Source organism: Humulus lupulus, chromosome 2 (genome assembly GCF_963169125.1).
Source record: "Humulus lupulus chromosome 2, drHumLupu1.1, whole genome shotgun sequence".
Taxonomy (NCBI): domain Eukaryota; kingdom Viridiplantae; phylum Streptophyta; class Magnoliopsida; order Rosales; family Cannabaceae; genus Humulus; species Humulus lupulus.
Window position 1 is genome coordinate 10461056 of NC_084794.1, and position 14087 is coordinate 10475142.

General features: G+C 39.2%; 1 protein-coding gene across 1 annotated transcript; it reads left to right on the forward strand.

The window, feature by feature from the left end:
* The first annotated feature begins 218 nt into the window (after positions 1-218).
* LOC133817247 (oxygen-evolving enhancer protein 2, chloroplastic-like) lies at positions 219-1927 on the forward strand. The gene is made up of 4 exons (XM_062249707.1): positions 219-595; positions 698-930; positions 1058-1108; positions 1350-1927. Exons 1-4 carry the CDS (start codon positions 343-345, stop codon positions 1608-1610), a joined length of 798 nt encoding a protein of 265 aa, XP_062105691.1. The 5' UTR covers positions 219-342; the 3' UTR covers positions 1611-1927.
* The last annotated feature ends 12160 nt before the right edge of the window (positions 1928-14087 follow it).

The following is a 14087-nucleotide window of genomic DNA, read 5'->3' on the forward strand; positions in this document are numbered from 1 at the left end:
TTAGGTCTTCTCATGGACCCCTTTTTTTTTTTTAGTTAAAAAAATTGTACTCAATAAGAGACCATTGAAGAGACCCCTTAGAAGCTAGTGTACATTGAAAATGAATGGATGACAGGTGGCACCAATGAGAGCCTATAGAAGCTTATCCAGTATCAAAAATCTAATCTCTCCATGATCCAATATCCAAAAGAAACGAGCCATTTCCCTTCACATATCACAAAAGGCAAAACTCCAAAACAAAGTTCTTACTTGCTTGACATTAATTGGATACACCACAGAGAAGTTGAACCATTAATCTCATATTCTAAGGCAGAGAGGTACCTGAGCTAATACTAGACTGAAATGGCTTCCACTTCTTGCTTTCTCCACCACCATGCTCTCACCACCACCGCAGCCTCAGCTCGCTCCTCCTCCCAGCGCCAATTAGTGCCATGCGTCAGAGCCCCTTCTCAGCTAGTTTGCCGTGCCCAAAAGCAGGCCACCAACGACGATGACAGCTCTGTCGTTTCTCGCCGTTTGGCTCTCACTGTCCTCATCGGTGCTGCTGCTCTTGGCTCTAAGGTCTCCCCTGCTGACGCTGCTTACGGTGAAACTGGTAATATATATATATATATATATATATATACATCTCACCCTTTAATACAACACTTGTAAAAATGTAAAGAAAGATTAGATATTGATGATTTGAGTACTGCAGCCAACATTTTCGGAAAGCCAAAGACAAACACAGACTTTTTGCCGTACAATGGAGATGGGTTCAAGTTGTCGATTCCGTCGAAATGGAACCCAAGCAAAGAAAGGGAATTCCCAGGTCAAGTTCTTAGATACGAGGACAACTTCGACGCCACCAGTAATGTTTCTGTCATAATCACCCCAACTGACAAGAAATCCATCACTGATTACGGTTCTCCCGAACAGTTTCTCTCCCAGGTTATACAAAATCTTTATATATGTATATATATATATAAGTCTTCTTTTCAATCATCGAATATAAATATATATTTATAGGCTATTGTATAACAAGTTTAATTCTAAAGGCATGATGGGGTTTTTGTAGGTGGACTTCTTGCTCGGAAAACAAGCCTACTTCGGCAAAACTGATTCTGAGGTAAAAATCCTTTCCCACATAATAATATTTTTACATATATATGATGATTAGCCATAACAAGGTCTTTTATATATAAGACTGTTGCTCCAACACGACAAAATATATATGGCATATTCAGGGGTGGTTGAACACTTTAAGTTGTCATATTGAATTGAGATACTCAAACCTAATAACGAACAACATGACTTGTTAAGTTATGATAAGTGGGATCTGATACTAACTTGTATGATGGGGTGTGCAGGGTGGTTTCGACTCGGATGCAGTGGCAACAGCAAACATATTGGAGAGCTCGACCCCAGTGATCGGCGGGAAGCAGTACTACAATTTGTCAGTGTTGACAAGAACAGCTGATGGAGACGAAGGAGGGAAGCACCAACTGATCACAGCCACCGTCAAGGATGGCAAGCTTTACATTTGCAAGGCCCAAGCCGGGGACAAGAGGTGGTTTAAGGGTGCTAGGAAGTTCGTTGAGGATGCTGCAAGCTCATTCAGTGTTGCTTAATTTTATTTTACTTTTTCTTTCTTAAAATGAATTAATTATCATCATGAGTTTGTATATGTAAAAAAAGAAGTACCAATTCAAGATTATGATGATGATCATGCATGAGCAATTAGTTTCTTTTATCATGATGAAAGATCATGGTGATCATATATATCGTCTAGTCTTAATTCCTTTTGTACCATTTTCGTTTTGGTTTTTCCAAGAGTCTCTGCAGAAGAATCGATCGGTTTAAAATGTTTGAGGGAGCTGGATATTTGGAGCTGTATTAATGATCTTGTGCATACTGAAACATTTATTATTGCTTTTCTTTTTCTCAAGGACTACCCCATTTTTATTTGATCAAATCTCTTTCTCTCTCTCAATGAAAAGATTTTCACAGTTCAGGAAAAGGGCAGTGTATTGAATGTGAGCTTCATATATTAAAGTCCATTGGACTCCATTCATAGCACTAAGCTTTTCTTAAATATACCTCATATTAAGGATTTTAAAGACTACTACTTCGAAGGTTAGCAAAGTTTACTAGTTTTTAAGTTCTTTGGAATTTAAAATTTTCACAAGCTTTTAATTGTTTATGTTTATTATATGATAGTTTTTTTGTTCTTTTAATTTGCTTTTAATAGAATTTTGTGGTGGAATTTGAAATGGAGTGGAGGTTTCGCATAGAAAAAAAGCATGATAATCAAAATGCTTGTTGCAACAAGTAGTATAAAAACACACATGAAAAATAGAATCGGGATATGGATATGGTAATAATGTTTTATTCGCAATGCAACTTAAAATACTTAAATCAACATTATTATTGTTATTTGAAGTTATGGGACACGTGGCAAGAAGCATTTAAGTGTGTCAAAATTTGTGCACACTCAAGATTTATAGCGTGCACTGAACGAGGAGGCAAGGTGTCTGGTGTAACATGTCGGCCTTGAGAGCGGGTCTGTTACAAGCTAGGTTGGTGCTCGGTTAGAAGCGCACGCGAAGGTATAAGCTGGTGAGCATGTTGATGCTTAGTTTGTACGACAGTGACGTTTTCGTAAATATCTTCAATATTGTCCGGAATTAGACTTGACTTGGTAGTTCCCATATTGATGGGTCAATTAACGCAATGGTGCAATCGAGTTTGGAAGATTCGAAGAATTGGCGAGCTGAGAGCCAAATATGTCTTCCAAAAAAAAATCATATATGTTATTCGTAGAAGGCTAAAAGCTTAGAAGACTCTTTGTAGGGGGAGAACCTGGTGTCAGCTCTCTACTAGTTAGGAGGGCTAGTAGGGCGAACATATGAGAACCACGAGGGGACTCATATGTCTCTATGAGTAGGAGTACTCATGGACATTACCGGGTCACCCCGATAGTGCGTTGGAGTGTGCTGCCAGAGGGTTATGGGTATAGTTCCCTTGGCTTGCCGGTATGTCTCTTGCATGGAACGTGGCCCAAACCTCCAAGAGACATCTTGGTGCGCCATGGCCACTAGTCTTGACACAAGATGGCACGGGAAGTCATTCGTGGGACTTGTTAGTAGACATGCATTGGAGGGTGCACAATGCTTGAGAAGGACAAAGGTTCAATGTGTGCTACTAGTCTGGCAGCTAGTCTCGAGGGCCTGCCAACATGAGTGAATTGTTATATACCTCTGTCTCAAAATTTGTGCACGCGCAAGATTTATACTCGTGAGACGATCGTGCACTGGATGAGTAGGTGTGGTGTCTGCCACACTTGTGTGGAGGCGATGAGCTCATGGAACAACTAAGGCCCGTGTGCAAAGGGGTACTGTGTGTTACACATGGTGTCTCAGCTCGACTCAGGTAAGGACTAGGAATAGAAACAGGGTAGGTAATTGGTGGGCGGTTCCCTTTGTTTCCATCATCATTAACCATTTTAATCCCCGCCCCATCCCTGTATATTCTCCATCGGGGGCGGGATAGGTAATCCTCTCGAGTACCCATTTATTTAAAAATAAAATAAAATAAAACAAGTTAGATTACATAAAATTAATGTATATTACACTATATTAATAGTTCAATTTATTAAATATTGTCAAAACTAAAATTAAAAATCTTTAAAAAGTTACTAATATGCTACAAAATCACATAATGAAACATAAAAAATAAATATATATATAATAAAATAAATAAAAAATTAAATGGCCCCATTGAGGTGAAGAGTGTTATCCCCGTCCCGTTTAACATTCGGAGATAAAAAAAAATGGTCCTCATCCCCGCCCTATTAAAGGTGGGTTCCCATGGGGCCTCGCCCCTACGGAAAAAAGTTTCATCCCTAGTAGGGACGGAGGCATGAAATTACATCAGGGGACCAAATACATAATTTTTTGAAAAAAAAAAGAGTTATTAATAAATATGTTACATAAAAGTTGCTTCATCCTAAGCTATGCTCTTCCATCCTTGGCTTGGCGTCTCTTGGTGTGGGTGCTTGCGCTAAAGTACTAAGTTTTGCAGAAATGGCCACAAATGCTTCTTTTTTCACATCACTCCATAAAATTTTCTACTTTTTTTATTTTTCCTTACAAATATCTATTTTTATAGTAAAATTGTCAAATAGTCCCTTTTGAATAGTTTAATTGTTTCAAACTCTCACACTTAGATTTTTTTTCTTTCATATTTCTCAATTTCATCTACTCTCATAATCTCTTAATATCTCAAATAAATATAATTTATTTATTCACACTTGTAAATATAAATTATTATTGTTCTTCAATTTTTTCTCAAAAATTATAATAAAAAACTTGCTATATCAATTAATACTAATAATTTTAAATATAATATTAAGAAAGTTTAGAATTTTTTAAAATAAATTATTGCAAAATAAACTCATTACTTACAATTTCATTTAAATAATTAAAAAATAAACTCATTAATTACATTTTCGTTAAATAAAAATTTGCATTGTCTCTACATGATATGAGCTCACTTTACTTTTACTTTACTAAATTGTAAACTCGTTGTTTGCAATTTCATTAAAATAAATAGTAAAAAATAAACTCGTCGTTTACAATTTTATTGTAAGTTGTTGACCCTCGATTTGGTCAATGACACGGAGTCAAGTAAAACAACAAAAGTAAGATGAATTCAAGCCAAAAAGACAAATGACACAAATATTTTGAGTGGTTCGGCCCCAAGTAATGGTAATGACCTACATCCACTTAGTGTTCTTATTAATGTAATGAAAACCTGTGATCAGTAAACTAGGGTTTATTGAGTTTCACAATGTTGACGCGGTTCTTCGCCAACAGGTAATTAAGAAAATAAGAGGAGGGGATTAGTGCTTATGTTGAACCGAAATAGATGAATGATCTTTTAAAAATGGGCTGGTGACACAATCACGTTTTAGGTGGTTAAAAGGTTAAAATCTTTCTACTCCACCAGTCAATATTATTGCTATATGCTTGGTATTCTTTTACAGGGTATTTCTTACACAATAGAATCCAACCCTTTGCAACTCCCAGGGTCTCCATATTTATAGGAGAGGGCACCTGGGAGTTGGTAAGAAGGTCATCCCGTGACCTTCTTACCTATCATGTCAACTCTGTGACATTCATGATTAATTCCTAAAACCTGACACATGAAGTGTGGTCTAATCAATAGGTAAGGGGGATAATGGGCCGCACGGCCCAACCCAGTCGTGGATGTCTGAATGCGCACGTTCATGTTGCGTGTCCGAGAAGTCAGGGATATATCAGACACGTGATGTCTGATATATGCACGTTTACCTTGCGTGGTTGACTTTATAAAATGTCACAGCCTCCAACTCTAGCTCGTACCACGAGCTGGATGCTTCCCTCGACCTGTGGCCTTCAGAGTCCAAACTCAGTCTAATCTTGGCGAACCCTTAGGCTACCTCGAGCTGAGGAGGTAGGAACTTTCTATGGCAGCTCCGGTCTTGGGGATGTTCACGTGGTAGATATGATTAGGTCGTACCTCACGATTAGGCCGTATCTCAGCTGGCTAACAGCCCGTGGGAAAACCAGGGCGTACACACAAGCTCAACAAAAGATACAAAGTATTGTGTAAAAATAATAATTCTTTCTCTCAGTCTCCCCCAAAGATCCTTCTCATGAACCCTTTGAGTCTTATTTATAGGTTCAATGATCTCATTATGGGCCAATGGACCTTGATTTCATTTAATACAAGCACACCGTATTCATAATGGAAATTAAAATTATTACATAAATGCAAGATCAAATATCTTTAGAAAATATCTTATATATTACGACCAGTCCTGGTCGCCTACGAAATATACATTTTGCTGAGTGAATTCTCTTCTAGTCGATGGTCGACCTGAACGTAACCACTTAAATAGTCATGCGCATCCCACGTGCATACTAGTCTCACCATGTCATCAGGTGAATCTTTTTTGGGTAAACATTTGCCCCCCAAATTTATTTTACTGCGATCAACATATAATAAACTTACTCGACCAACGATTCGTCTGACCTGTCACATCTGTCAACACCTTTTCGAAAAAGTAAGCAATTATGACCTTTACAATTTTCCAAAAATATTTCAACGGCTAATGTGATTTCCCATATATCTAAATCTTACTCCCATCATTACCTTTTTAACTGCACCACGATTAGTATAAATATATTACCTTTCCCACTTTTCACTTTTTACCGAATCGTTCTCTCTCCTCAAGAACTCAACAAAATTTCTCAAGAAAAATCCAGAAAACTTCGGTGATCCGAGACGCGTTCGATCAACTCCAAGCAACAACCCTCGTGATTCCTCTGCAAACTGCAAGTAAGTTCTGAACCCACCTTCTCTTTTATGCAATCTAGAATAAATTTCATGGATTTTCTGATTTGGGCCTCTAATGTTCTTGAGAAAAAATCTTTGGGTAATCGGGTTCGTACAGATATTAGCAGAAACATGATAGAATAGGAATTTTAGGTAGTAAAAAACACTAGGTGAGGTTTAGAAAATAATCGTGGGGGCATAGGAGTATTGTTTTAGGGCTCGAAATCGAAGTGAAAATTTGATGTTACTGTTTTTTAAAAAACTAGGTTTTTCCCGCTTGTTTTCGGAGTCGAAAAGTTTTCTTGAAAAAACTTTTCACTTCTACTTTTTGATCTGTTTTTCCAAACTGCTTGCATGTTTGTAGCGTTTATATTAGGATGCTGCTGGTCGTATAAAAGCTTAACTTTTATACACGAGCAACGTTATCCTCATATTTCTTCTTCTTCTTCTTCTATCTATTGGTCTTAGATTCTCACTTCCCCTTTACTCTTCTCAGATATTCATGCACGATCCTTGGGGAGGTGAGAGGCCAATAGACGACGGTCTTCTCGCGTTGCTGTTTGAGGATCAAGAACAACTGTCATTTCATTTCCTTGAGCCTTCGTTTTCGTGTTGAAATCCCATGACCAGTCCTTCAGACCATCAGCCACACATGGGTCATGTTAAATACACAGCTCGTAAGAAAAAGAAAACCACCCATTCTCCTTCTAACCAACCTACTTCCTGTACCGAGGGTCCTTTAAATGATCCTCTACCTATAATTTTTGCACCACCAGTTATTCAACCCAAAGCTCGGCCTCGCGATGGCCTTTGAGAAGAAGTTAACTAGTACGTTGTTGCGAAATTTTAAAGCTACGCAAGTATACGTAGTCGTGTCAAGTAATAAATTTCGTAAGAACGGATATCATCCCACAGAGACTATCTCCCAAGTACCACTAATTGATTTTCGAATTCTATTTGGTTAATCAAAATTTAAATGAACAATTAACTATGAATTAAAATTAAAGAATTAGAACCAAAGCAATAAATTACCACTTAAAAATCAATAATAAAAACAACCTAGGAATTAATTTCATCAACTGATTTTTCTATTAATTTTAATGATGAACTCTAAATCTCTTCTTTCTATTCTAATAGCAGGTTAATATAATCAATTCCTATTCTTTTTCAAGATATAAGATCTCAATTTATATGCAAGTCTTCTACATTTCTGTGATAAACCTAAACATATAAAAGGCATTAAACATAGAAACCTAATTACTACACAAGTCATATAGGTCCTTTCGTCCAATATGAATCTTATGTCTATATAATGATAGCATATTCAATCCTCATCTTTCGAATTTTGAATTAAAACCATTAAATCAAGCAAATAGTGATCAAGTATTTACTAGCATTAAACACACATCATATAGATTAGAATAGAGAAGAAGTATCAGTAGAAATTCATAATTAAATTAAATAGAATCTCAGTGACTACATTAATTCCTAGATTAAAAGAAATTAGTTCATAAATACCATGATGAAAATGAACTGTAAATAATTATTCATAAAAGTAACCTTAGAATCCAGATGAACAAAAACAAGAAGATCAATCCAGCAGCCGTTTTAATCTAGGGTTTTCGAAAATCTAAAAACTGCTAAATTCGTAACATCATGTTTCTTAAATATCCCTCCAAAGTTCCAAGTGAAAAGACCAAATTGTCCTTCAAAAAGTGGTCAAAAATGTGAAAATCGCGTCACCAGCACTATAGCTGTATTCTTGGCACTGTAGCGCTATTGTCAGAGGCAACATGTTCCAAAATCTGGGGCACTAGCGCCATAGCGCTCTTATTGTAGCGCTATAGAGCTACTTCCAGAACCAACTTCCTGAAAAACTTCCTCCTAGCGCTGTAGCGCTAAAGTCAGAAACATTCCTTCTTCAAAGTCCTTCCTAGCGCTACGACGCTCCCTTAGTACCCAAAATTGCACAAATCCGTCTAGATTTTGTTCCACTTTCACTCTTTTTCACTATTTGTACCACTTTAGCATTAACAACCTGAAACATGAACAAACGAACATAATTCCTAAATAAAATAATCCTAAACTAACGAAAAATACCCTAAAAACTTAGACCATAAACGAACCTAAAACTCGTTTATCATACGTCGTGCCTCCTAGTGTCATATCGGCTAGGATGGTGGCAAAATATCCCAAAGTGCGGTCTTCCTGGGATTACCTTAGTCAAACCTACATTCGACCAAAGGGAAAACGTGCCTAGAGGCGCCTTCAGTGCCTGGTCGAGGTTTCACATTGAGGCAGGGGCAATCTTGCCCTTGCACAAATTTTTTCAAGGGGTGGCCAATTACTTCGAGGTCGCCCCTTTTCAAATAACACCCACAGATATAGAGTACTATCAGCACTCTATATCTTTTACAACCCTAAAAAGTAGCCTGTACCTACACCACATAAGAGCAACTATCTATTCGTTCTCAAGTCCAACCCCAACCAAAACAACACGTGGTTTTTCCATTTCTACCACCAAGAATCTGCTCGGACATTTCTGAGCGATGTCACCCACAAGTCCAATGTAGGGAAGTACTTCCAAGAGTACTTCCTCACAACCGATCTGGTCACCGACAACCTGGCCTTCACACGAGGAGGTAAACTTTTCAATCTCTGGTCAATGATTGTTGTTAGTTTTTCCTTTCATTGTCCTTAGCAAATTGGTGTTGTGTCTAGGTCCATGGTACCGACCAGGCCCTACTCCAGAGATGGAGATGAAGGTCGCAGCCCTGGCCAGCATGACGAACATTGAAAAGAGTATCAATGAGCTGGTCACTAAGAGCAATCTAAGGCTGGTTGGCCTTTTGGAACCTCACTAGGAAGTGAGGGAATCCACCGCGGGAAGTGCCACTAGAGAGGGTACCGGATAGGAAATCCCCGAGCAGCAGCAAGATGTGTCACAACCCCCAAGGCGACGGGCAACGAGAGTGACCATCCAAGAACCACCTAGCAACCCTCGGGCTGTTGCCACCCATTCCCACCATGGGAGGGGGAAACAAAAACTGCCAGAATACACCAGCCTTATATCTGAATCCTCTGACGAGATCGGTATAGATCTCTTGCTCTTAGATAACTTGCCTATCCCTTATCACATATTCGATAGGGATGGTAACTTTAATTTTACAACCAGTAATTTAATTCGGACTTCTTCAAGGCGGATAGTGATTGTAGCTGTAGTTCTATAGATTATATATCGATCAGTAATAATAGCTCGGGTATATTACTTAGAATTTCCCTTTTCATTATTCCATTACTCCTCTAAATTACATTGTTTGATCGTTTGTTTTTGTTTTGCAGTCATGCCTTCTGAAGACGCTTTCGATATGTACGACAATGTTGAAGTTCCTACGAGCAAAAAGAAAGCGAACAAGAGGCACCCTGGGGAGAGCAGTAGTGATTGTAATGGCCCAAATTTTCTAATAAAGTTTATGACCTTGATTAGGAGGCCAGGAGGGCCATAATTGATTTATTATGTTATTAAATGATAATATGCATGTTTAGGTGTATTAAATATGCATGTGAACCCATTTATGATTAATTGGGTGATTTTTATATTTTGGCCATTTCGAGCATATTTGACATATATGTGATATGTGTGTGGTGCTTTATTATTATTTGGTTATGCTAGGTGTTATCCCTAAAAATGGAGATTGATGACGTGGCAATAGATGTGACAAATAGCAGTACATGGTTCGTAAAAGACACATTAAATAGTCAATAAATACATTGACTCCTCAGAGTTGTGATAAAGTGACCCGGTAGACTGATGAAGAGTTTTGACTGCTTGAGAGTGTCACGTCCAAGCCAAGTACATCCGAGGAGCAATCTAAGTGCCCGGTCGGACCTTGGTCCGATGAAAGGCCAAGGTGAGGTCGGACCTTGGTCTGAGGAGACCCCAAGGGACCTTGGTCCGAGGAGACCCCAAGGGACCTTGGTCCGAGGAGAACCCAAGAGAGTGGTCCGAGGAGAGCCCAAGGGACCTTGGTCCGAGGAGAGCCCAAGGGACCTTGGTCCGAGGAGAACCCAAGAGAGTGGTCCGAGGAGACCCCAAGGGTGTGGTCCGAGGAGAGCCCAAGAATTTGGTCTTTATGCATATGTACAACTAGTGCATGGTTGTCCAAATAAAGAAATGGCATGCTAGAGGAGAGTGCCATGTTAGAGGGGAGACATGGCATTGTAACGCCCTGGTTACCCCAGAACAGTTACGGTGAACGGTGGACCGGAAATTTGACTCGCTACTCGAGTCCTTTGGTCAAAAATGTGCTCTACGTGTAATTAATAGGTTAAGATATAAAACCAGTAAAAAGGAAATGGAGATTTTCATTACAAACTGCTCTGCAGAGCTAAATAAAACATTTACAAGTTGTTCTCAGTACAAAATGGTCACTACTGTTTAAAATTTACAATCCCGCCGACCTAAGCGGCAAAAATAGGGTAAACCCCCTAGTTCCTCTGAGAATTCCTTGGCCGTGGTGGTCAAGCGGCCGCATATGTACACATCACCACCTCAGCTCTCCACTCAAGGCTAGGTGAGCTTTTCCTTTCCTTTACCTGCACCACATAGCACCCATGAGCCAAAGCCCAGCAAGAAAACATAACACTTTTTAATAACATTATCAAATGAGTATCATTATAATCACACTGAGCATAAAGCTTTCCAACAAGTGAGAACACAACTCATGAGGTCCTGATAAACCATACTGAGTGACTGAATAGCATGTCACTAATTCAAATGGAAGAGTGGCTGCTAGGTAAGCCACTAACCTTCAACAGGTTCTGGTAAACCATACTGAGTGACTGACAAGCAAGTCACCAATCTCAAGTGGGAGAGTGGCTGCTAGGTAAGCCACTAGCCTCCAAGCGCTTATTTCAATCATCGACCCTCGGGGTCGGACTGGCATTAATGCTCTTTGAGTCATTCAATGCTGATGGTCGATTAGATCCAATCTCTGTTGGCTTGCGTGATACACGCTAAGGCCGTCCTGACTAATGAGTCAGCGCAGTGTGACCAGTGCCCAATACCACTGCTGAACCTGACTAATAAGTCACAGCTTCACAGTTGATACTAGCACCTTTGCCAAATTTGACTAATGAGTCAGTACCATGCATAAGTGAGCAACATATGCTAAACATTCTTTATTCAATCCAAGTCCATATTAACACAACCAACATGCCTCATGAATCTCCATGCATGTCACACTTGGGGTGCATTTTTCTTACCTCTGGTTCAAGCTAGAATGAGTAAAAGAACGACCCTTGAGAACGATCAACCTTTAGATTCCTTAGCGGTTACCTAATCATAACCAATTATAATCCATTAATAAAATAAATTAATATATGGTTCACAATCTAAAATCACACTCCCGGGATCAATCCCCCACTCTTGGGATGCTTAAAATACTCAAACGGGGCAAATGAACCAAACCCCGAACCTTAAGGATCATTCCGAGCCCTTAAATGTGCTTGCTGAAAAATGGACTAACGATGCAGCCCCATCAAAAGGGGCTGCAGCCCTGTGAGTGGCGCTGCAGCCCTATTTCTAAGTCAGAGAGCCCATCTCTGAGCCCTGAATAGCGCTGCTGCGCCCCAAGTGGCGCTGCTGCGCCCAGAACAGACCAGAAACTTTCTGGTTCATCTTCTTTGCGATTTTTCTTGAAACCAAACCCTCCAAACCAATCCAAAACCTCACCAAACACCCAATTCAACCCCTAAACCTCATCTACATCACACCCTCATCAAAACCCAATCAATCTTACACAAAAACTCCCATTGATTCCAACTATCCACACCAAAACTATAAGTTGAAAACTATAAAGTAAAACAGAGTATGGCTTGTTTTTCATGGATGAATCCTTACCTCAAATGGAATTAAAGTCCTTTTCAATGGATGAACCGAGTCTACAACTTCCAAACTTTGATTTCCTAGCTTGTATCTTCAAATTGGGACCAAAAACTTCAAAGGAAGAAAGAGAGAAATGGATGTACGGGAAGGGTAATTCTTGCTCTGTTTTTCTGTTCTGTTTCTACAGCCATCCAAAGCCATATAAATCCAAACCCAAATGACTAAAATACCCCTAGGTCTTTAAAAGTTTCTAAAGCCTTCCCAAGGGCAAAGTTGGTACTTCCGAACCTATATCGTTAATCATAATTAACGCTTCCCAATTCCCGCTATTCTCAAGATTCCCAAACACCAATAATTTATGTCCCGTTACCCTTTTTACTCCCGGCAACGTTCTAATCATTAAAACATCCCGAGACTCACCCCGAGCCTCGAACTTATTCCCGTTATGACTAAACCGCTACTTAAACACTTAAAGATCGTCTCATGCCGAATAGCTCGAACAAATCCACATTATAATGTGGCCTTAAAACATATCATCAACATGCATCCAAACAAACAATTTACCCTCAACGGGCCAAATTACCATCACACCCCTGTAATTAAAAATATGGACTCACATGCATGCATTTCACATCATATTATAATATAATCAACATATACATGCATTTTATCAATTAATAACATAATTAAGCAAGTATGGCCCTCCCGGCCTACTATTCACACCGTTAAACACATCGGAGAATTTGGGGCATTACAGGCATGCTAGAGGAGAGTGTCATGTTAGAGGAGAGAAGTGCATGTCCTAGCACTTGCATATGACCAGCATGCATGTGTCCGACCAGCACTTGCATGTCCTACCAGCAAGTGTATGTCCGACCAGCAAGTGTATGATCAACCAGAGTGGAGGTGAGGTGGATCAACTAGCTAGAGGAGGACTCAGTCAAGATTCCCAGAAACAGCTTCAACAAGAACCGGTCTTGGCGCGCGAGAATCTCTCATTCTTCCCACAAATTGGGGGTTTTGTTACATTTTGAATGTTTTTTGTAATTTAAATGTAATAAATATAATAAAATATCCCGATTCTAGGGGATATCAGATGTATGACCCTAAGTCTATAAATAGAGGGCTTATGGGATTAGAGAGGGAGTTCTTCTTCTTCTTTTTGGACTTTTGGGAAAATTTGGGTCTGAATATTCTAGAGAGAGAAAGTGCTGGCATTTGAAAGAATTCTTGTATTTTTGCAATCTGTACTGAAGAAACTCAGTTGGCTCAGTTCATCTGATCTTGAGTACAGATCTATAATCACAACTCTAAGTGGATTAGGCTATTACCGATTGATCGGGGCTGAACCACTATAAAATCTTCTGTGTTATTTACTTTTCTTGATTAAACTGTCTGTGTTGTTTAAATTCTCTTAAAGGTTTATCGTTTTTGACGTTCTCACGTCGTTGGCTAAAAACATAGTCAACACTAGGGTTACTCAGCACGAGACGATCCTAGGAGGTAACCTAGTGGGAAAGTCACAACAGGATTTATTCTTAACTCAGAGTGAGTCAAGGGGTATTTAGCATTACCAGGTTGTTGGATAATGAGAATCAATATTTGATGATAAATTGGGAGTTAATAAGATCAGGGAGAAATTCTGGAAGTTTTGACTATTTTGCCCCGGGGACGTTTTCGGGACCCCGAGCGTTAGGATTTGTTTGAGGTTACTTAAGCTTGAAGTAACCTATTAAGAAATAGAAAGAACGTTCAAAACATTCTCTCTCCCTCAAAGTTCCATTTTCGTCTCCCGATCTCATTTTTGAAGGAAGCTTGAGTTCTAGGACTCGGATTCAAG